The 23,517-nt window shown below is 48.4% G+C and overlaps 4 protein-coding genes across 9 annotated transcripts; 1 reads left to right on the forward strand and 3 right to left on the reverse strand.

Moving 5' to 3' along the window:
- Positions 1–46: 46 nt before the first annotated feature.
- Positions 47–1,190, reverse strand: LOC108158123 (ribulose-phosphate 3-epimerase). The gene is made up of 3 exons (XM_017290305.2): positions 749–1,190; positions 505–687; positions 47–427 (listed from the first exon to the last, which is right to left on the reverse strand). Exons 1-3 carry the CDS (start codon positions 932–934, stop codon positions 131–133), a joined length of 666 nt encoding a protein of 221 aa, XP_017145794.1. The 5' UTR covers positions 935–1,190; the 3' UTR covers positions 47–130.
- A 264-nt stretch (positions 1,191–1,454) lies between these two features.
- LOC108158124 (LDLR chaperone boca) lies at positions 1,455–2,225 on the reverse strand. The gene is made up of 2 exons (XM_017290306.2): positions 1,997–2,225; positions 1,455–1,938 (listed from the first exon to the last, which is right to left on the reverse strand). The coding sequence occupies exons 1-2, from the start codon at positions 2,144–2,146 to the stop codon at positions 1,549–1,551; spliced, it is 540 nt and encodes a 179-aa protein (XP_017145795.1). The 5' UTR covers positions 2,147–2,225; the 3' UTR covers positions 1,455–1,548.
- Positions 2,226–2,265: 40 nt separating this feature from the next.
- Positions 2,266–16,966, forward strand: LOC108158088 (vacuolar protein sorting-associated protein 13). Of its 2 annotated transcripts, none has more exons than XM_017290235.2 (29): positions 2,266–2,363; positions 2,666–2,924; positions 4,899–4,985; positions 5,044–5,241; positions 5,309–5,887; positions 5,957–6,093; positions 6,157–6,385; positions 6,465–7,986; positions 8,052–8,700; positions 8,763–8,918; positions 8,986–9,328; positions 9,404–9,549; positions 9,611–9,869; positions 9,945–10,217; positions 10,279–10,485; positions 10,549–10,655; positions 11,048–11,644; positions 11,705–12,268; positions 12,336–12,494; positions 12,557–13,150; positions 13,214–13,341; positions 13,401–14,243; positions 14,305–14,677; positions 14,749–15,570; positions 15,628–15,728; positions 15,788–15,926; positions 16,004–16,287; positions 16,352–16,490; positions 16,560–16,966. In XM_017290235.2, the coding sequence occupies exons 2-29, from the start codon at positions 2,825–2,827 to the stop codon at positions 16,809–16,811; spliced, it is 9,987 nt and encodes a 3,328-aa protein (XP_017145724.1). In that variant the 5' UTR covers positions 2,266–2,363; positions 2,666–2,824; the 3' UTR covers positions 16,812–16,966. The 2 variants fall into 2 exon arrangements, with proteins under 2 accessions (XP_017145724.1, XP_017145725.1); XM_017290236.2 differs by lacking the exon at positions 2,266–2,363 and adding an exon at positions 2,406–2,588.
- Positions 16,819–23,508, reverse strand: LOC108158101. 5 transcript variants are annotated; one of them, XM_017290270.2, is made up of 4 exons: positions 23,355–23,508; positions 20,753–21,006; positions 18,884–19,162; positions 16,819–18,815 (listed from the first exon to the last, which is right to left on the reverse strand). In XM_017290270.2, the coding sequence occupies exons 2-4, from the start codon at positions 20,802–20,804 to the stop codon at positions 17,167–17,169; spliced, it is 1,980 nt and encodes a 659-aa protein (XP_017145759.1). In that variant the 5' UTR covers positions 20,805–21,006; positions 23,355–23,508; the 3' UTR covers positions 16,819–17,166. The 5 variants fall into 5 exon arrangements, with proteins under 5 accessions (XP_017145759.1, XP_017145758.1, XP_017145757.1 ...); XM_017290269.2 differs by having other exon boundaries at positions 22,536–23,508; XM_017290268.2 differs by having other exon boundaries at positions 22,445–23,508.
- Positions 23,509–23,517: the final 9 nt, after the last annotated feature.

The following is a 23,517-nucleotide window of genomic DNA, read 5'->3' on the forward strand; positions in this document are numbered from 1 at the left end:
TATATATATATAAATGTTAGAAAATAAATGTATAAAAACACATGTGTATTGTTGCCAATGTCTTTTTCTTCACACTTTATGCCTAATCTATGTAATTACTTATTTCTATGTACTATAGGTAAATGCAGCTTCATTTGAGGTAGCTCTGTACAACATCCCGCATATCCTTGATGACCTGTCGCTGATCGGTGGCGCCCACCACCGCTGTGCCCGAGACAATCATGTTGGCTCCCGATTTGGCACAGCATTCAATGGTTTTTGGGCCCACACCGCCATCCACTTCAATATCCAGATTGGGGTAGTTTTGGCGCAGCCATTCCACTTTGGGCATCATGTCGGCCATAAACGATTGACCCCCGAAGCCGGGCTCGACAGTCATTACCAGTACAACATCGGCTATGCTTATATACTTCTCCAAATCCGCCACCTGTAAACATACATACGTAGTGGGGAAAACATGTGTTATAGCGCTCAATTGGAATTATAAACATAACCTCAACTGACTTTGGTGCCCGGCTTAATGGCCAATCCCACCTGCATGCCGGCCTCCTGTACCAGACGGCTGACCTTGTACACATCATCCACCGGCTCAATGTGGAACGTGTAGAGGTTAACGCCCGCATCAGCCATGGGGGATATCCACTGCTCTGGATTCTGGACCATCATGTGCGTCTCAAAGAACGCGGTCTGTGGATTTACACGGGTAAGTCAAAATAAAGTGGAGTGGACCAAAAAATAGCCAATTTACCTTGATTTTGTTGCGCAAGCTCTTGACCATTGGATGACCAAAGGTGAGGTTCGGAACAAAGTTTCCATCCATCACGTCCAGGTGCAGGTAGTCGGCCCCATTGTCCAGTAACTTTTTGGACTCCGCAGCCAGATTGGCAAGATCGGCGTTCAGAATGCTAGGACCGATTTTAGCTTTCACCGACATTTTCTTGGCACAGCTACAGAGTGATCGAAGCAGTTGGGGGCTTGAGAACGCCGTTTTGTCGTGTTAAGGTCAAACAAAGGGGAGCCGGAGGAGCACGCTCGGAGTTTGCATTTGAGAAAAAAATTTGAGAGACTGAGAATTTGAGAACGCATCAGGCAGCTGTTGTTTGTGTAAAATGTCATATTTCTCGGATTTTCTGTTCGGTTTAGTATTAGTAGCTAGCTCAGACCCTCAGCACTAAACAGATAGTTTTATACGATAAATTCATATATTTTCCACATGATTGGATAAGTTTCTGTACTTTATATTTTCGGATTGCTTATAAAATAGCGTTTAAGTAAAACAGGTCAAACAAAATTTCCACAATTTACATTGTAACTACAGATTTTATACATGTCTATCTACACCAAAAACAAGAGATATATTTTTCACATTACCGATACAAAAGGCGCATCTCGAAGAAGTTGCAAGGTGTGAGACCTAGAGAGGGTGACATGCGAAGAGTAAAAGAATAGGGGTATACTCTTCAATTAATTAACTTTATTTAAATTTGTTCATCTTTGTGCTTAAAGGACTATGTTTAATGAGAATGTAAGTTCCAGCTTGCGCGGTGTCTAGAGCTCGTCCTTTACGTGTATGCCTGGGTATTCCTTGTTCTCGATGGAAACGCCCTTGCAGCGGTCCTGTTCGACCAAGAAGTCCTTTGCCTCCCAGGCTTGGCCACCGTCTTTGAAGAGAAAGATGGCACGGTTGTCATCGACCATATACCTCTCTGCCTGAATGTGGTTATTCCATAGGCTGGTCTGCCAGAGCTTGGTAATGGTTTCGCCTTCCTCACGCGTTGGGTTGCCGGTAACGGAGACGAATGTCATGAGCGTGCGTCCCTTCTTCGATACTTTTAACAAGTCTTCGGGGTTCTTGCTGTCCAGATTTGAGAGATCAATCTTCGGCTGAGGGCGCAAGTGCTCGGGCAGCTCGTCCGGCTCTAGTGGCTCCTCATCTTCCTGTAAAGACTCCTTTTCATTATTCTGGCTCTTTTGTTGCCATTTGTATGATACTTGCATCCCACTGGTCCAGCAGACGTTCCAAATCAGCTTCGCTATAGTCGCGTATGTCCTTCTTGGCCCATGCCGGTTTTTCTTCTTCTGCGAACTTCTTTGCCAGCACAACAGGCGCAAGTGCCAGGCACAGCAAAAGAAGACTTGCTTGCATTTTAATTTAATTTAAAGTTTATTTCGCACGCAGACAACCAAACACGTCACCTATTCATGTCCAAATAATCACAGAAAACATCGAAACAGAGAAAATCGAAGTTCTTCCACCTCTAGCACACACGTACACGTAAAACACAACGAAATATCGCCGGACAGCTGGGAGCGCAACGGACAAGAATTTTGTATTGCGTATTGAAATGCCGCACTCTATGCGGGTAAATAGTGTTTAGTAAATAGGGATAACTAAGTTTAACTATAGCTAAAAGCGAAGAAAAGACACGTGCAATAAACGGGAACAGTGCGCCGCTGATAGAGGGTTTCGGAAGGTGTGGAACTGACCACTACCTCACTTCGCGTCAATTAACGTGGGATATTGAAAACAATGCGGTCTATTAATATGTGTCAAAACATTTGACTTGCGTTCTCTGTCGGAACAGTCGGTAATGCCGATGACATCATCATCATTGTGTTTATGTGTTTGCCTCGTTCCATCTGTTTTGTATTTCGTATTTTTTAGAAAAATCTGTACCCACACAACGAAAGCGAGTGCAAAAGTGTTTAACGCAAGATACCCGCTAGACGAGCGCGGCGGCCTCTCCCACAAATTGTTTAAACAAAAGAAAGGAAGGAAGAAAAATCAATAAATAAAATCAACACGCCCAGCTGCTAGTACAAGATGGTCTTCGAGGCAGTTGTTGCCGATGTCCTCAACAAGGTGCTGGGAGACTACATCGAGAACTTGGATCGTAACCAGCTCAAAATAGGCATTTGGGGAGGTAAGTTCATAATTTTATTCTGAACCCCCCAAAGTATGACACAATTGGGCTCCACACGAACGCGATTCCAACTACCTTTGCCTTTGTTTAATCCATTTTATATATCACCCGCTATTTTATTGCTCTATCTGCACGCACTGTTTGCTTTTGCGACCCCCAACAACCACACCGATGACCTTATCCTTCGTAATTCATGATTACGCGAAGTGACCCAAATTCAGCCTTCGCTGAACGAACATAATAGAGAGGCATTGGCATGGGCCCGAGAGGCACAGCTGAGAATAAGTTTCACGCTCTCAACGGCACTCCCATGATTCGGATTCGGATTCGGATTCGGATTCGGATGGGTGGCGAAGTGGGGAGCGGCCAACTGTTGCGTCTGTAGAGAGCCAGCAGATGCGCCATGTGTATCATTCGTAGGGCCAGCCAGGCCACCCAGCTGCAAGCATCGGCAACAGGCGAATGTTTTTGCGGCTTCTATTTACACTTCTTCTTTAGCCTACATGTACAATCTTGATATTTATATAGGTATACATGTACATGCACATATCGAGTGGTTGGAAACTGTAAACACTTGGTCTTATTAAATACTGCGCCCATTGAAACAGTTTCTTTGGCCTCAGACAATGCTGCGATAGACCAAGTCAAGTGCACGTGTACTGTGGTATATAGGGTGCCCCTGAGGGGCCGTCCTTGGGGTCCACATCACCAAAAAATACCAAGTTCAAGGGACTAGTCAATAAATAAAAATCTACCAAACAAACTGGTTTATTTCAGGTCGGAGCCACCGCCAAGCTTGGTTTTTTTTATTTTTTGTGTGCGTTCAACTTGAACTTGATGACATAATGCTAGCCCGTGCAGCGTCATGAATTAATTTCGAACTCAAGTTATTTTGAACAGAGTGTATCCGAAGAGAAGAACAGTGGGCTTTTGTTTTATGTGACCAAAGGCAGTCTAGTAAGGGGTTATTTGTAATACGCCACTAGAATAAGACGTCTTTTCCGGCTTAGTTTTTGTAGGGATTCCCTTTCGACTTGAGATTATTGTATCATCAATTTTCTTGCGAAAATACAAAGCTCTCAAAGCATCAACATTATATATTTCATCACAAAAATGCAATGGAAATACGAGCACATCATTTATTTGTCATCATTTGCTGATAGGGCAGAAAAATTGCACCGAATTTGTTTTTTTTTGTAAAATAAACAATTCTTATCTCGGCTGGCCTCAATCATGCGAGTAGTAAACAGATGATTGTTTTCCTAATTTCTTGAGTTACTTTTTCTTATTGAATCGTTTCATTGATAAACTGAGCCTTTGTTTGGATTAATTCTCTTGCCAGGAATCGGGAATCACTTGTAGGTTCAGCCTCTATTCATAAGATAGCACGACCCGCTTGTGGGGCCTCCTATCAGTGGCTCTGTGATGTCAGTTGCATATGCTTTGTGTGATTAATGAACTCGCTCGCCAAACTATTGACCCACATGCGTTTAATTCAATTAATATTCAACGTTCTCCCTCTGCTCATTAGAAATTCCAAGCATTCAAGAAAACACTCGAAACTCAAAATATAAAAAGCGGCATGCCCAAAAGCCAGACGCTTTTTGTTGGAATTGATATATTGGGTGGTGTGCTGGTTCCTATAAATACAGCATACAGTGCGTATAACTAGCATAAGACAGCAAAAGAGTTAGTTCAATAACCGGAAATCTCTATTCAATGTCACTTTCTTGTCGGTCTGGGCATATTCTACTGTCACGCACTGTAAACCTTATTTGTTTATCGCCGCTTCGCTTTTGCTAACATGCATCACCCCCGCCCCCGCAGATAGTAGCAATACATCAAAAAGTTGACCAATTACTGGACAAATTTGAAGCAAATGGAATCGCATTTATTTCCCATTATATGTGCATATATGTACATATGTGAAATTACATGGCTCTTTACCCACTCTTTGTTTTTGTTTCTTATCAGGCGATGTGGTTTTGCAAAACCTAAAGATACGCGAGAGTGCCCTGGAAGATTTGGACCTGCCGGTTCAGATTGTCTACGGATATTTGGGTGAGTGTGAGGGACATGTAAGGGAAGAAAATGGGCACTGAAATGAGTCTCTTGTTAGGTAAACTGGTGCTGAAGATACCATGGAAGAATCTGTACAGCCAGCCCGTGATCGTGAACATTGAAGATCTCTATGTCCTGGTCTCGCCCAATAACAATGTCCAGTACAATGCGGAGAAGGAGGCCAAGTATGAACTGGATGCCAAGAGGGCGGCGCTAGATGCCCTCGAGGCGGCCCGCAAAAAGGAGATTGAGAAAAGTGAGGCTGAATAAAAATTAGACAGAACGTACTTGCGAACGCTTCATCTGGCCTCCTCTCTTTTCAGATACAGCCAAGCCCGATGCTGGATTTGCCGAGAAACTAACTGCGCAGATTGTGAACAATCTGCAGGTGACGATAAGCAATGTGCATTTGCGATACGAGGACAGCACAACGACCGGCAGTCCGTTCTCCTTTGGCGTATCGCTACACAGTCTCGAACTCTTCACCACGGACAGCAACTGGGACAATACCTACATGACGGAGCAGGCCTCCCAGGTGTTCAAGATAGCGAATCTCTCCTGCCTGTCTGCCTACATGAACTGCACCGCTCGTCTCTTTGCCAAGGAGGCGACATCGCTCACGGAACTCTTCCAGACGAGCATTGCCCGCAAGGACTTCAAGCCCCTGCACTACAACTACGTGCTGGGGCCCATCTCGTGCAATGCCAAGCTGAAGCTGAACATGAATCCCGAGCTCGATAGCCCGGCCTTCCAGATACCCAAAATAGATCTCTGCTTGGAAATGGAAACCCTGAATGTGGGTCTAACCAACACCCAGTTCGACAATATTATCAAGCTGGGCGATGCCATGAACCGCATGCAGTTGGGCCTTCCCTACCGCAAATATCGACCGCACAACCTGCGTAAGAATTCCCCAGTTTCCCATTCTGAATGATACAGCACCTTTTGCGTTTAACTTCTCTCCACCGTAGCTATCAAGGGCCATGCCAAGGAGTGGTGGCAGTTTGCAGCCACCTCCATACTCGAAGTCCAAGTGCGGAGACCGCGACGCTGCTGGACCTGGGCACACATCAAGCAGCATCGGGACCGCTGCAATACTTATGCACAGGTGGGTCTTCAATGCAATATTATCTGTTGACTCTTTGCTGACTTATCCCTGTGTCCACTGCAGAAATACAAGGAACGAGAGCTGAGCAAAAAGCCCCCAGCCATCCTTATAGAGACTTGTAGTCTGCTGGAACAGGAACTGGATGCTTTCAATCTGCTACTGATCCGACAGCGTGTCAACATCGAGATAGAGAAGCTGAGGGACGCAGCGCCTGTGCCGAAGACAGGCTGGCTGAGTGGCTGGTGGGGCGGCGGAGCCAAGAAGGAGAACGAGGGCCAAGATCAGAATTTTGGCAAGAAACAATGCTTAATACTTTCTTTCATGTGTCTGTGCATGGGCACATGTCTACAATCTAGAATTTTCATTTGCAGTCCAAAAATTCGAGGCTGCCATGACGCCGGAGGAGAAGGCCAAGATGTACAAGGCGATTGGTTACGAGGAGAACGCGAAACCTCAGGATGTGCCCGTAAATTATGAAGCGATCAGAATGAACTTTAAGCTGATTGCCTTGGAGGTGGGTCTATACCAGGACAAGGGCTCGGCCACCGACAATAGAATTTCGTACGACTACCAAGATCTGCCGTCGCTGGTACTGCTCAAGTTCTCCATGGCCACGGCCTCGGTGAGCCAGCGACCAGCTGCTGACGCCATCACCATCACCGCTGGCATGAAGGAACTCAAGGTGTCGGGCCTCGTTCGCGATGGCCGTACACCCATGATCGTGGAGTCGAAGATAACCGACGAATTTAATCTGCTGGACATATTCTTCGAGACGAATCCATTGGACGGACTCTGCGATCAGAGAGTGAAGATCGTGGCGCGTCCTCTACAAATCATATACGATGCAGAAACAATCCTGAACCTCATAAGTGTGTTCCAGCCGCCTAAGGATATGACACTCTCAAGGTTCGAGAACGCTGCCAGCCTGCAGCTGAACAGCATCAAGGAGCGCTCGGCCACGGGCATGCAGTATATGATTGAAATGAAGTCAGTTCTTGATGCGGACATCCTGCTGATGCCCAACGTTCTGGTGGTGCCCCACAAAGGCGTATATGCTGCGGACCAGTCCTCCCTTGTGGTCATCAGCATGGGACAGGTGCACTTGACGACCAACACCCGGCGCCGTGCGTCGACTAGTGTGTTTGGTTCCAGCGAGGAGCGCGGCGAGATTCTCAAGAACGTCATGGAGAACGCTTACGACAGATACATCATTAAGGTGGACGACATTCAGCTACTGGTGGCGCGCCCTGGCGAGCCGTGGGATCATGTCCTCAAGGCTGCCGTCTCCACGGATATGCATGTGCTCCAACCCGCCTCCCTGATGATCACTGCCGCCCTCTGCGTGGTGGACAATGACCCCCGAATGCCCAAGATGAAGGTGGACATTGAGATTCCCACCGTCCAAGTGAACATCTCCGAGGATCGGGTGATTGATGCCATCTCAGTGGCCACGAGCATACCCCTGCCAGAAGCGTCCGAGCCAGCGGCGCAGCTGATAATGACGCGCTCCCGCAGCTCGCTCTCCAGTTTCCTCAACAAGGACGTGATCAAGTTCGGCGGCAGTAATGGGGGGAACACCGCAACCTCGGCCGTGGAGGAGATCATACAGTACACCAATTTGGAGGTGAACTTCTCACTGAAGGAGATCTCTTTCGGCCTGTATCAGTCAAACAGGCTGTGCGAGAACGATTCGGATGTCACCATTGAATTTCTGACTCCGGAAGGAACTGCAATGCCGTCCCCTATGGATGCACCGCAACCGAAAACAACGGTGGAGGAGCCGAGCCTGGAGGCGGCCTTTGCAAGGCGTTCACCCCAGATTCTGTCCGTCCAGGTACACCAGCTTGAAGCAACATTGGCTCAGCGAACCTACGAGACAGTTGCCACAGTCAAGTGAGTAGATTCTCGTAGATTCGTGCAAGAAATGCCTCATCCCTATTATCCACTCTAAAATTCAGGCTGGGGGGCGTGAAGATCAAACAGTTCGACTGTCAGGAGAACAACCAGGAAGTTCTGGACATAATTGACACGCCCGGATACAACCAGGGCGAGAATCTGGACCAGAATGTGAACTACCTGTTCACCGTCTCGTATACGATGGCTGACAAGACATCGCCAGAGTTTAGCACCAAATACAACTTCACGGAGCAGCTGATCGTCGCCAACTTCGAGATGCTTCAGATTGTGCTGCATCAGGAGTGTCTGCTGCGAGTTCTGGAGCTGGTGACGGACTTCCAGAAAAATCTGGACGATTTGCTGCAGACCGACAAGCCGCGCGATCGCTATGCCCTCGCTGGTGCCGGCGATGGTCTCAAACAAAAGCTCAATGTCATCCTTGAGGACACTGAACAAATCATGGTCCCCAAGCAAACCAAAATGAGACGGATGAAGGCATCCCAGCGGCGTGTGGAGAGCGTGAAGCTGCGCTTGATCGCCAACCTCAATCAAGTGGGGTTGATGCTAACCTCGAGAAGCCGCCCGTTGGCGGAGATGAATGTGAAGAAATTCGTTGCAAGTCTGACCATGAAGAGCTCGTACACGGAGCTGAACCTCGGTCTCAAGGATATTCAGGTCATTGACCTAAACCCCCAAACGATTCACGAGAATGTAAGTGGCCTTGACAGCTGCCGGAAACCTGAGAACTTATTTTCTACATTTTCCACATACAGATATTGAGCATTGTGGGCCAGAATGCGTTCAACTGCCAGGTGGTGCTCTACAACAAGCCCGAAACAGTCGATTACAATTCTGATGACATGAAGATCACCGTAGACATTGGCTGCATAAAGATTATCTTCTTGAATTGGTTTGTCGCTGGCATCCTGGTATGTTCTTATCGATTATTTGTGGACTGGAGGCTTAATTGCTTTGATGGCTTTAATGCATTTGCAGAACTTCCTCAACAATTTTCAAGCAGCTCAGCGGGCGTTGTCCGAAGCCAGCGCTGCGGCAGCGGAGTCCGCCCGTCAGAAGGCGATGGATGCCTACGAAACGGCGACGCGCATGAAGCTAAGTGTGCGGATTAAGGCACCCATCATTATCATACCCATCGACTCCAGGAGCAGGGATGCACTGTCCCTCGATCTCGGCATGCTGGAGCTAACGAACAACACTGTGACTGTCCCAGTGGCCGACACAACCGAGCGGGCCGTCATTGATGAGATAAAGTTGCGGCTAAGAAATGTCAAGCTATCCAAGGTTATCATATTGACTGGCAACGAGACCGTGGTAGATGGTGAGTTTTGAATAGACGTTCAACCAATTCCAACTATGGCTTCTTCTGGCAATTAACTGTTTCGTTTCGCCTTAGACGTGGATGCTGCCGTTGGCTTCAAGTCGAAATTTAATATGATGAATCCCATGAGCTTCACCATGCTGGTCACTCGCAATCTGTCGAGCGCCTGGCACAAGGAGCTACCCGAGCTTAATCTGTCCGGTCGCCTGAAGTCCATCGAGGTAGAGTATTCAGATAAGATATTTTTGTATTGATATATTCGTATATCATCAATTAATGTAGCTCACACTTTTCTCTGACGACTACGCTCTGGTCATGTCGATCTTGAACCGCAACCTCAACGAGGGCGTGCAAGAGTTCCCGCCACGGGACGACCCACCGCCCACTCAACCATCGCCAACGCGGGCAAGTGTACTTGCTGAAGGTCGCGGCACTCGCAAGCATTCCTTCCAAGTCACGCCAATGCTAAAGAACGAGAAGATCTACGAGGTGCTCAAGTTTAATTTCCAGTTTGATGGCGTGATAATAAATCTGATGGAGGGTAAGTGGGAGAGGTAGAGTGGGGGTACGATCGGTATGATCAGTAAGATCTAACTGAGAAAATTCCCACTTTTAGACGAAGATGAAGGACTGGCGCGGTTTGGCATATATTTCCTATCTGTCAAGGGCACAAAGCTGGTCAACAACACCCTGAGCACTTCCCTGGTCCTCTGCAACATTCAACTGGATGACACGCGCACGAAAACTAACAGCCAGATAAGGCAATACTTGAGCCGCAAGGACTGGGTAGAGGCCAAGCTGCAGACGGACGAGATCATCGACGCCTGCTACAACGAGCGCAATTTTATGGTTGATGTCACGGCCATAGTCAAGGAGAACGATACTTTTGGTAATTGTCATCCCCGAACAAAAGTCGAGCAGAAAGATAACAGATTGATTTGCTTTTGCAGCCGAAGTTCGTGTTCGAGGCTTCGACTTGATCGTCTGCATAGACTTCCTACTCAAGCTGACGACGTTCCTGACCCTGCCGCCAGACAGCACGCCGCGACAGTCGTTGGAAGTGGAGCCCATTTCGGAGACGGCCCACCATGCGCAAAGTTCTTTCCGGGATACAGCCGTTTTTGCAGCTAGCGAGTTTATTGACCCGGAGTCAGTGGGTATGTATTCGAATGGGGTTCAACGTCCGATATCCGACAATAATCGGTACCTCTTCGCTTTAGTTGTTGGGCACAACAAGAAGATATATCTTATACTGCATGTGGATGAGCCGGATATAATCCTCGTGGAAAGCCTGGACGATCTGAACACAAATGCCATCATCTTCAATGTAAGTAAACAAAAAGGAACTTCCCTTGTCGTAACTTACTAGAATTCTAGAGGATAGCGCTGAAAGCTCAGTTATTGTGTTTACCGAGACCTAGGTAGGGCCGGGCATCCTTAGTTCCGAAGTTTGGCCAGATCGGTACAAAACTTTTAGAAATAACCGTTCGTCTCGATGTGCAGAAGCGGTTCTGATTGCAATGGACTCCAAAATCACGCCGGAACATTTCACCGTCCAGGTACAAAAAGAACTGCAATTCCTCTGAAAACTCTGCGTGGATCCCTGCTTAAACTATTCACCCTATCTATTGAATCTTCATGCTGCCCCCCGATCTGGAAGGAATCGTTTATTATTCCTTTCCATAAGAAATAAAGCAAGTCTTTTTTTGTCCTTTTCAGGCTCAAGCTCATCTAAATTATCGCGCCATAGATGACAAACAGATCATTAATGGACAAATCGATGCACTCAAGATTTACATGAGCGCCTTTCTGCCGGAGCGGCGGGAGCAGACGCGCCACTACATTTTGCACCCGTGCGTGATCAGCCTGCAGGGCTCCACGCCCGAAGAGCAGGGTCTGCATATTAGTCTCAAGCTAAGCGATATCATAATCAACGTGTCCCCTGCCACGATCGAGCTGCTGAATAAGGCGATAATGAGCATAGCCAGCGGTACTGCTGTAAAGGCAGTCATGGAAAAGGAAACGAAGGACTACACACAGCTCTGGTATCCGCACAATTTCCGCAACCGATTCTTTTGGTTCACCAGGGTGGATGAGGGCCTCGATGCCCTGCAGTTTATTAACAACGAATTGAAAGAATCCGCGAAGCAGAAGACGGAGAAATGCGTCATTGAGCTGCCCAGCATCACGGTTGTAATTGAGTCGGGCGTGGGATACTACACCAAGCCCCTCATATCGCTGGATACACGCATCACAGCCGTCTTTAACAATTGGAGCCGTAACCTGAGCGCACATGGATCGCTGACCCTCAACATGGTAAGCAGGTGCATCATATCGCTTGGAGGCTTCAATTTTATTACTGAAATTTTATTGCAGAACTACTACAACCAGTGCCTCGCCGAGTGGGAGCCAATTATTGAGCTAAACGAGGTGGTGGGCCGCAACGGAGTCAGCGAGTACACGCCCTGGGAGCTGAAGTTTGACTTGGCCACGGAGAAGGTGCAGAGCGAGACGAACGATGCGTTGGAGCAGCAAACCATCAACATGGTCATCCATTCGGATGAGAATCTGGAGATAACATTCAGCAAAACGAGCTTGTCCCTGCTCGGCGAACTGAGCGAGGCCTTCTCGCAGGCCATCGACCAGAAGGGTCTCGCCAAACCGGATGTAGTCGCGCCCTATGTCGTGGAAAACGACACGGGCTTTGACCTCACCCTCAATCTGCGCAGCGGCATCTTCACCCTGCACGAGGTGCATCGGGGAGGCGGTCATTCTGTCAACAGTTCATTGCTAATGTCCTCCAGCGAACTATCCTCCGAGGTGGATCCCAATGACAAACAAATTTGCACCATTTCAGCCGGTGGACGAGCCTATCTGCAGACCAAGGACCTCAGCACATTAACCGATGATCAGGCCGAGGACTACAATCTCTATTTGACGGTAGGATGGCACTCGTATAGCCTGATAGCAAAAGCCCCTAATGATCTTTATATGTCTGTTGTTTTAGATTGGTTCCATCGAGAAAGGAGTCGTGGTGCCCGTGTCAAAGTCCGATACAAGATACTTCCCCCTGATGCGGGGCATATCCCATGATCCCTGGGGCATCATTTCCGAAGTGAAGCAGGACTATGGCACCACCACAGTGAACATTCATGGTGTCGTCAGCGTACGCTAAGCAAAGCCATTATTTTGTACGAATTTCAGCTACTAATTGGACAATCTTTGCAGGTCTTTAACCACTTTACTAACACCATCAGCGTGTATCGGCGCAAGGCGACGGACAAAAGTGATATTTTTGTTGGCAGTGCTGGTCCCGGGAAAGTGTTCAATGTGCCCCTTCACGCCATTTACGCGGACTCCAAGGATTTGTTCTTCTCCTTTCCGGGCTACAAGACCTCGGTGCAGGGTATTTCCTGGAGCGCCAGTCCCTCGGACTTCAACTACTCGCATCAGCTGCAGTGCGACCCCATCTCCACATTTGAACCGCTGTACATAAACGCCACGAGGACAAAGAATGAGGTCTATCACGAGAATACCAACAAATTTAAGCTATTGAGCGCCTTCTACACCATCCACTTGCGCCCGCCTCTGTACCTACGCAATGCCCTCCCCATCAACATAATGGTTTCGGTGGCTGGGTGCTCTGTGCGAAGGGACTCGCTGGAGGTCACCAGCAGCTCACGTGATTTGGCTATAAAGAACATCAGAGAGGACTTCCTGGATTATGGCGAGAAGCAAGTGAGTCCCGGCGACGTTCTGCATTTGCCTACTGTCCGCCTGTCGGAAAAGGGAAAGGACGGCAAAAGCTTTCTGGTTGTTCGAGTAAGTATATCTGCATTCAGCCCAATTCTCCAAGAGCCACTTTCTGAGCCTCTGTCTTCCCAGCTGCTACAATACCTAGAAAAGGACTGGTCCTGTGCCACCGAAATTTCCGAGTGCAGCGGCGAACTCTGCACGTGGACGTTTTCATCGTACGACTCTGAGATGAAAGTGGATATGGAGCTCAATGTGCGGTAAGCGAATTGAAATCAGTTGCCATTTCTGTCCGATTTTCTGATTTCCGCCCGCGCAGACCAGAGGATCGACACGGCAGCATGATGCTCACGTTGTTCAGCCCCTTCTGGATGATCAACAAAACGGGGGAGATGCTCACCTATAAAACAGAGGCCACATCGGTGGAGGTGTTATACCATCCACCGGAGTACAGTGGACCTATACTCCTTACCTTTCGTGACAATATGTTTTTCGACAAGAAGAAAGCTTCGATTCGCTGCGACAATGGGGATTGGAGCGAGAAGATTCCCCTTGACGTGGCCGGTTCGGTGGGCGAAGTCACCTGCCATGCCAACGATCGAAAATATCACATCGGCGTTCATAATCACTTGACCCAGGACTCGTTGACCAAGCAGATCACCTTCATACCATTCTATATAGTCTGCAACAGATGCCCCTACAAAATCGAGCTCCAGGAGCAGAGTCGTCCGGGCGATCCGTGGATGGCCCTTCAACCTAATCAGTTTGAGCCTTTGTGGCCGAAAAACGACAACAAGCACAATCTCGTGGTTCGGGTGGAAGAGAAGTTGACGCCTGCCTTCGACTACACCGAGGTGATCTGTACCCTGCTGAAGCTGGAGAACAGCAGACATGGAGGCATCAACGTGGACGTGCAGACAACAGAGGGCGGCGTATACATAACATTCACAGAGTATCAGAAATGCGATGCACCGGGGTTGCTCATCAATCACACCAGAAAGGAAATCTGCTACCAGGAGAAGAACACCAAAGAGGGTAAAATTCTGTATGCCAAAAATAATATTATGTTCGCGTGGAGTGATCCGACGGGTCCCAAGATTCTTGTATTTGGCAAAAACAAACAGGAAACCGACTTGCGACGTGACGACATTGGTGAGGTTGTGTAAGTATCATATCGTACCGATGTTTCTTTAGTTTCCGCTAATGGAAATTCCACTCGACAGCATGCAAGACGGCACCAAGGCCTTCTGGGTCTCCTTCTTGGACGGCTTGCAGCGTGTGTTGCTGTTCACCGAAGTCGAGTCGATAGCCAAACGTACAGAAACCACCGCCTCCCTGCAGACGATTACGCAGAGCATCGATCTGCGCATCCATGGCATCGGTCTGTCTGTGATAAACAATCAGACAGGCCTAGATATACTGTACCTGGGTGTCACCAGCTCTGGCATCATTTGGGAGTCCAAGAAGGAGGGTAAGAAGCGTTTTAAGGAAATGACCATTCACGACACCGACCTTCTGGAGGCCGAGTACCAGCGGTATCTGGTGCACAAAAGCGTTAACGATGTCCAGAACTACAAGCTAGACAATAAATTTCCGGTAATATTCACTACGCACTGACTACATTCTACGGACCGCTCTATACACCTTTATTTGTATTCATTTTTCAGATCGATTTCGACGGAATGGTGTTAAAGAAGGCCGTTGATCGACAGCTGAGACGCAGCTTCTACCCGGCCATTTGGGTGTCGAACAAGTCATCACCATTCCAGAATCAGCTGCATATCAAAATCAATCGTGTCCAGGTGGACAACCAGTTCATCGATCCCATATTCCCAGTCGTGCTAGCCCCGATACCGCCGCCCAAGAGCGTGGCCAGCACCACGACTCTGAAACCGTTTATTGAGTGCAGCATGGTGCAGCGCGTCATGCCCAACTCGACGGTCAAGCAGTTTAAGTATGCCAAGATACTGATTCAGGAGTTCCACTTCAAGGTGGACATACTGTTCCTCACGGCCATTGCTGAGATGTTTGCTAAGGAGGTTTCCGATAAGGTGGCGGCCAAGCAGTTCCGCCAAGACGTCGACTCCATTGAGCAGCCCCTGTCCGCCTTCTTCGAACTTCACTCGCAGCAGGAGCAGAAAAACTTCTACGACAGTCTCCACTTGGGGCCACTCAAGATACATGTCAGTTTCTCGATGGCCGGATCGGACACCACTGCACTGCCAGGCTTCCTGGGCACCCTAGTGCAAGGCGTGGGCGTGACCCTAACCGATGTGAACGATGTCGTTTTCCGGCTGGCTTTCTTCGAGCGCGAATATCAGTTCTTCACGCAGCAGCAACTAATCAACGAGATTACCTCGCACTACACGGGGCAGGCACTGAAGCAGCTTTATGTCCTCGTCCTCGGCCTGGATGTCCTTGGCAATCCATATGGCTTGGTGGTAGGACTTAAGAAGGGCGTAGAGGACTTGTTCTATGAGCCATTCCAGGTACACCTACCATACTCTTTTTTCTACATATAAAATTAAAATATTTTCCATTTTTAGGGGGCTATACAAGGGCCTGGCGAATTCGCTGAGGGTCTCGTCCTGGGCGTTAAGTCCCTCTTCGGCCACACTGTAGGCGGGGCAGCTGGTGCCATGTCCAAGTGAGTTGAGCATTTTGTTAATGGATTTTCCTATCGAGCGTAATATTACCATTTACTAGGATTACTGGCGCCATGGGCAAGGGGCTGGCAGCACTTACCTTTGACGAAGACTACCAAAAGAAACGGCGCCAGGGCATGAACAACAAGCCGCAGAATTTCCACGAAGGATTAGCGCGAAGTAGCAAGGGCTTGGTGATGGTACGGTTCTAGACATTGAACATTCTGAGGCATTGAATATTTTTTAATGTTATTTCAACTTTTTCACCTTCACCTAGGGCTTTGTGGACGGGGTGACCGGTGTTGTAACTAAACCTGTGACTGGAGCTCGCGACCACGGAGTTGAGGGTTTCTTCAAAGGATTGGGCAAGGGAGCTATTGGTCTGGTCGCCCGCCCCACCGCTGGTGTGGTCGACTTTGCCAGTGGCAGCTTTGAGGCGGTTAAACGCGCTACAGAGGCTAACGAGGACGTCAAGCGGCTGCGTCCCACTCGCTTTCAGCACAATGATCATGTGCTGAGACCCTATTGCTACAGCGAGGCCATGGGCAACAAAATGTTGAAGTAAGTGGCGCGCGTAGGCAGATTAGATGGCCTGATTTGACTAATTGATTGCTCTCATCCACAGGGAACTCGACAAGGGAAAGTATGCCAGCACCGACAGCTTCGTGCATTGCGAAGAAATTATCCAGAAGGCCGAGTATCTTCTGGTCACCAACTACCGCCTGGTGTATATCCAGCGAAACGAGATGTTCGGCATCTGGACGGTACGTTGAACTTTTGCCCCCATTCAGAACCTATTGAGCATGCATTAATGAGTCTGGTCTTAATTTCAGTCGCTCTGGTCGTACCTATGGAATGACATTAACTCCGTGGATGCTACGACGCTCGGTGTACAAATCACTGTCAAAGTGGAGAGCAAGAAAGTGCTGGGATTTTTCAGCTCCAAGGAATCGCCCCGCAGGCTGGTGCTGCTGGCAGATGACCGCAAGCGCCGCGCCCTCAAGGAAATTATCGAATCTCATTTAGGCGACGCAATTTCCAACGTCACAGCCACATCCTATTATCCTGGTCAAAAAAATAACTAAATCTAAATTTATCTGCTAACTGTATTATAATCCGGCACATCCTCATGGCGGCTCCAGTGGCAGCTACTGAGCTACTGCCTTGATCCACCTTCTGCCTCTGCCTGCGTCTCTGCAACTGGTTTGAATAAATGCAAGCAAATCCACACTTAAATCCACATACAATAATGAATGCTTTTACTTATGTTAACAATTATGCTTTTATATTAAAATTGTATGTCGGTATAAAAATGTGACATCCAGAGAGCGGTTTCCACTAGCTTAAGGACTAAATCTACAATACATCTGTGCAGGGAAGGACTGAAGCGAGCGCAGAGGCGAGACGAGCAAGATCGCGATGAGTGCACCTGGATTTGGTCTACACCTTCTTGAGGAAGCTGCTGGGAGGTGTGGAGAGTGGCATGATAGGCTCGTAGTTGCTGCAGCTGTCGTTGTCGCAGAAGGAGGTGAGCGAGGCCAGGGCATTCGCCGCCAGCGCCTCCACGCTGAACATGGTGGACAGATGGCCGCTGCTCTCGAACTGATTGATGATCATGTTCACTTTGCTCTTGGCCTCGGCCTTCAGGCTGGGGGAGGAGGGACTGCTGTTCGCCAAACTCAGGTCGCGTTCGCCTGGAAGTGCCCCATCATAGCCGTAGCCCTCCCCGAGATCCGGATCTGTCAGCAGATTCTCCTTCTCGCTCTGCTTGCACTTGGTATTGGCAGGCGCAGCGCTGGCCGTGCTCGCTGTCTTCTGTCCTGTGCTCTTATTGAGACGACTGAGAAACCAATTCCTCGCCAACTTATCACAGTCCTTCCCGGGCGTGGACGTCATCTTCTGCGGACTCGTCTGTGCGGATGTCTGAGATTTGCGTTGCTTCTTCTGCTCCTTGTTGTTGGGGCTTTGAGCAGGACTCGTCAGCGACAGCGACAGCATTTCCGAATCGCTGCTGTTGCTTGCGCAGGAGTAGCTCTTCTTCACCGCCTTCTTCAGGCGCTCCGGACTGGGACCGCCTGGCGACAGCTGAGTAGACAGCTCACTGTGGACGGTCTTTACCTTGGCGTGGAAGTCCATGACCAGACTGCCGTGCAGACTGGACGGTTGTGGTTGTGGCTGTGTCTGCGCCTTGGTTCCGCCATCATTAAGTAGCACCATCGTTTCCACCTCCCCGACGGATGATGTCGCTTCCTGCAGCGGCTGCGGTGGACACTTTGGCACGTCATACTCAAAGCGTCTGGCCAGGGCGCTTGGACTGTGGGTCTTCTCAGGCAGTTTGGGTGGCGTCCCCGACAAATCCACGGTAAGGTTGTAAATGGGCGAAGGCTCTTCGTAAATGCAGTCCGTTGTTGTGGGCGTAGCTGAGTAGTTTGTTCTCTTCGTGACTGGCGGTGTGGGCAGTTTGCGTGGAAGCGGGCTCTTCAGGGACTGGTGCACAGTGGTGGTGGCATCGCCACGTATGGCTGCCTCAATGGCGTGGATCCACTCTTTGGCATCGACCTCGTTGTTGGCCTGGTAAACGAACTTCTTGTTGGGATCGTCGGTGGTTATCTGGAAGCAAATGTCGCGCCGCTTCCCCTCGCCAAAGTGCTCGATCTCAATGGCGGAGCTTTTCAGGTAGAGACTGCTGCTGGGCCGGCAGGCAGTCGGACCATCCGCATAGCAGAGCATCCACTCGTTGAGGATGCCGCAGTAGCACTTTCTGGTCTGATCGAAGAACAAGCGCTTTGGTACGATCCGCTGAAGCTGTCCGTATTTGGTGGATCTCTGCAGAGACAGGTGTCCGGCGGGGAGGTCCGCGTATGGACAGTCAATGATCAGCTCGTGGGTGAAGGTTATGACCTTTTGCGCCTCATCCTCGCCCTGGTCTTGGCCCTGACCCTGGCTCTGGCAGGTCTCATACAGCTGCTGTTCCTTATCATCCTTAGACGCTGAACCTGCTCCTGGTTGGTTGGCGGAGAAGCGAAAAGTCTTGTCATTGTCCAAGGAGCCACTGCTGCTCAGATCGATATACTCCCGCGAAGCGGCCACTGCAATTAGGGGTAATTACTAATTACTGGAGGTTCCAGGCAAATAACTGGGCTCGTTCTTCACTCACGCGAGTTCTTGGACGACGATGGCGAGGACAACATCTCCAGATAGCAACTGGGACCGGTCTCCGCGCCCACTTTGCTATCGACACAGTCGCCCATTCCATTCCCATTCGACTTGATGCTTGGAGCTGGCACCTGGACGTCTGCGTCTGCATAACCCGCCAGCAGCAGCTCGCAGCGCTCCAGCAGCTCCGCCGTCTGTTCGGAGGCCGTCATGTGGAAGAGATTCGAGGTGTTTTCGTACTCGGATGTCTCCAGCGAGGCACGAAAGTGGGCGCGCACATCTGCAACGAGACGAAAAGATCACCGCCATGAGTTCTAATGTTCGGTTGGGTTTGGTTCTTGCTCTGTTCTTGCTAAATATGGTGGCGGCCTATTAGCCATTAATTTCGAAACGCATCATTGGCCTTAATAGCCTGCCCTCCCCCTGCCAGCCGCAGTTGAGCAGTTGAGCAAGAGCCATCCCATTTCCATTCCCTCTGCGGAGGGCAATTAGCTGGCAGCAGTGTCTTTTGCAGTGACTCAGAGCAGAGCAGGAAGCGGACAGGCAAGGCTTCAGTTAATTGCTCTGGGCTGGCTCTGGCCCAGTATCAGTGCCAGTAACAGCCGAGCACCAGCCCCAGCCCCAGCCCCAAGACTACACATGAATGACCTCATAAGCTCTCTCGCTCAAGAGTCAACTGCGAATTGACCGCGGCAATTAAAAATAATTTCACTGACCAAGAAAGTAAACTCTTCGTCGGCGTTTTTTTAATTTTTATTTTTTTTTGTTCTTCTCTCCGTCTCCTCCCTTGCTAAGCTAAGTTTTTTGTGGTACATACAAACATATATAAATTATTTATGTAACTGTAAACCGAAAAGTAAAGAAATTTGCAAGAAATCTTGTTAAAATTTGAACACGCAAGCTATGAATAAGTCTGTAATCGTAATACTTCTGTTTATTTGAATAAGCCACCAGCAACAGAGAGTGCTATGCTTGAAAACCGAACAAGAGATGCTCTTTCAACAAAACTAAATGGAATTTTCAGATGTTAGTAGTAGTGAAGGGGGTATTCTTTCATCCTTTCTCGTCTCTCCTGAACTCTTAGCCTTGTCTTCGATAGGAACATGTAATTACCCAAGCATACTTTCATATGTATTCAAGGAAAGATTTCCATTTTATTTCGTCATTATGATATATTGAATCCACAAGGAGTTCAGTTTATCCCTTCTGCATTACCAAACTAAGATAAATTCGAAGCTCTGAAGATTGCTCTCTTCGCTCCGCTCGAACTTTTTGATATGGTTCCTACACTATGCCCTTCCTCTTGCCCAGTGTCAGTGGCAGAGTACAAAAACTTGTTAAAATATAGCCCAGAGATGGAGGCTTAAACAAGCGCTTTGAGCTGCGTTTATCCTCTTTTTATGGTATACCTTGCGGGCATACGGACTTGTATATATGTATATATGCTTCGACAGAGCCAAACGCCTTCGACAAAGTGTACACAAAAAACAAGAGCATGAGCCAGAACAAAAGCGTATTTAAAAATGGCCCCATCCAACGCTGCTGCGGACGCGACGTCGTGGAATGAGTCAATAATACATTGGGTTATTATTAATGTTTATGTGTTGAAGTTTCAGTTGGATCGGATCTCGTCTGTACTGCTCTTGTCTGCTCTTGTCTGCTCTGCTCTGTCTGTGGTGTGCGCCCCGGGCGGGCAGGCTCAAGGCACGAAGTTTTCTATAAAAGATTTTGTGTATGTAATTTTTAACTATGCAAAACGAACAAAGTTTTAATGATGAATCTGCCAGTAACTGCTTTTAATTTTGTTGTTCGGTTTGCTTTTGTAATGTGCTGAATATTCGGGTTTTTAGTTGAAGATAATTACACTTACCCAACAAAAACTGTTCCATTTCTGGACGTTTAGTAGTTGCCATTGTATCCATGTTATATTTTTTTTCTGTTTGTTTTTCAGTGTTAATTTGAGGCGCTTTGCGTTAATATGCGTTGAATGCTTGTTCTGTAGATCGTTTGATTTCTCGCTCGGGTTTTATTGTGGCTTCTCTGGCGGCTGTTTTTGGATTCGGATCTGTCATGTTCATCGAATGCACACAGTTTTGCCTTTTTGCCTTAGAAATTAACAGTTTGCTGTCAAAAGTAGATAACACATTTTATAAGATCACATGCACTGTTTATTGCGGGGTAAATGGTTGGAAATGGGGATCACAAAGGGGAACGGAACCCAGTAGTGGACTGCAGGGTAGCTACAGCTCAGCACTAGGGATAGAGAGCAATACAACGAGTATTTTGGGAGACACACGACACACACGCACTAGCAGAGACCGACTGAAGGTGTAGCTGGATGTTCTCCACCGCCTTCTCCGTTGAGGTTGAAACTCCCCCAGGGCGCCGACGAGCAACCCGCTGTGGTCCTTGACTGCTTTGTCTGCTCTGGTTGGGATATTAATAGATGAACTATATATGTATGTATACTACGTGAGCCTCGGGAGCACCACTTGATTCCATCGTCTAACAGCTACGCGTCGAAACACAATACAATTTGTATTGCGCTTGAATCGTGTTTTTCTTTTTGTAATTTTTTATTTTTTGGTTGCACGCTTCGTTTGGCTGGAAACTCATGGAAAATCAGCGGCTGATGACGTTATGCTTTTCGTTTTTCTTCCCCACTATACTACACAGTACTGGGTACAGGGGATTGCGAGTATATACATTTTTACACTCGCTTGTGTACTGTATTTGTCATTAAACGTTATTACGAAATCTGTTTCGGGCGCCCAATGGCACTGTGAACTTCTCGGGGTGTAGCCAAGTGAATCTCTATATCTTCCTCTATCTCTACCTCCTCTGTCACTTGCGGTTTCCACTGTTTTGTGGCTAAGAATTGAACATAGTTATATGTACATATGTACATGTGTGCCACAAAGACACACACCTACAGAAGGGGCAGTGCCTGTGCCTTGGCCTGGGCCTCCACCTTCTCCGGCCAAGCCTTTTGATTGTGACTCATCTGAATGGCGACGCGTGTCGTCGCCGGAAAGCAACAAAGAGCTTCGCCAGCGCCATGCAAATGAGTGCCAAGTGCTGTTGACCATCTCTCCCAGCACTTGCTGGGGGTACACGCTTTTACTTTTTAGTTTTAATACCACCATAAACGCAAATTGTAATATTATTTGCACTTGGCTGCCGTTAGTTGTTATTGTTGTACGGTGGCATCGCAATTTATCGCCGCCATAACATTTCTTTTTTTTTTATTGATTGAACACACATGTGAAACGAAACCCTAAACTTCTGTTTCTTCTGGCCAGAGCTTCTTTGAAATTGATCAGGCTAGGCTATTGCTTTCCGACAAATATGTTTTCGTAGAGGCTTTTCCGGCATGAAACGGGGAATGGCCTGTGCGCAGGCGTGTCAGTTGTTCTCGTCGTCGTCGTCGTCTCTCTCTCTCTCTCTCTCTCTCTCTGCCTCCATAGATGTGTGTGCATTTCCGGTCATTTTCCAACGACGGCCTCTGACGGGTCGCCTTCCTGCAGCCCGGACCCACAAATTACGAAATGTATCCACGCACAGAATTTAGTTTTGCATCCGGTTTTCAGTTCTTTTTGACTTTTAAGCACACGATTACACTTTGCGCTTGTTTGCACTGACAACGTTGACACCTTTTCTTTTCCGTCCTCTGTTTCTGTTTCTGTTTCTGCACTCGCCTAAGAACGATCGGCAGCCATTTCCCCGCTCTGAGTAAAGAATCAAGCGCGGCTTGTTCGGTGCGCGAGAATCAACTGACGGCCGCCGCTCCACTGGGCTGTTGTTTGCTCGCAGTGGGAGCAGAAGCAGAGGAGCCGAGTGCCCGAGCGTCGTGGAGCCCAATCGGGTCTGTCTGTGAGAGAGAGTGTGTGTGTTTTCGCAAATCATTTTATTACGTTTCGTTTCGTTTTTGGGGAAACGCTGGAGACAGCTGGAAAGCCGGCCGGCACGTTAGTAGAGGCAAAAGCTTAGTTTGGGCCAGTCCTAGTGCCATGCCAACAACTACCTACCCTACCCAAAATATCTGTTTTGCAGAGCTCGCCTTTGATATAATATTTTAGTGCCCATCATGACCAAAACGGTGCGAGCAAAAACAGGCTCCTTCATGCCAAAACCAACTTAAATAACCAGAAATCTTCTAATGTGCGCAGCCAACAAGAAAGCGGTAGCAGGCAGATGTTGTTGCCGCAGCTGCTGCTGCTTCTTCTGCGACCAAGAAATCCGAGAGCCTTTAGAGAAGCAGGGAAGCCAATCTGCGGCTGTCTGTGCGTGTGCTCTTTGTGCATTCGGCGGCAGATAAAGATTTGTGGCGGAGCCGAGTCTGTCGCCTTTTTTGGAAGCACCATGAAGGACGTGGACGAGGAGACATGGCTATAGCAAACAACTCAATTTTAATTAAATGTTGCCCTCCGAGAAATAAATTAAATATGCTGGCCCTGTTCGCTGCGCAATACCTTGGCAACCTTGAGTGTGGACGTCTGGACGGGAGTGGCAGCAGCAGCAGCAATGTTGCTCCAACTGCAGCAATGATAACTCCATTGCCGTTGCGTGACTCGACCTAGGCCGGCCTGGATAACAGGTTCCCACATCGGCTTATTTTTATCAAGTGGCCAGCCA

The sequence above is a fragment of the Drosophila miranda genome, chromosome 3 (genome assembly GCF_003369915.1).
Source record: "Drosophila miranda strain MSH22 chromosome 3, D.miranda_PacBio2.1, whole genome shotgun sequence".
NCBI classification, from domain to species: Eukaryota; Metazoa; Arthropoda; class Insecta; order Diptera; family Drosophilidae; genus Drosophila; species Drosophila miranda.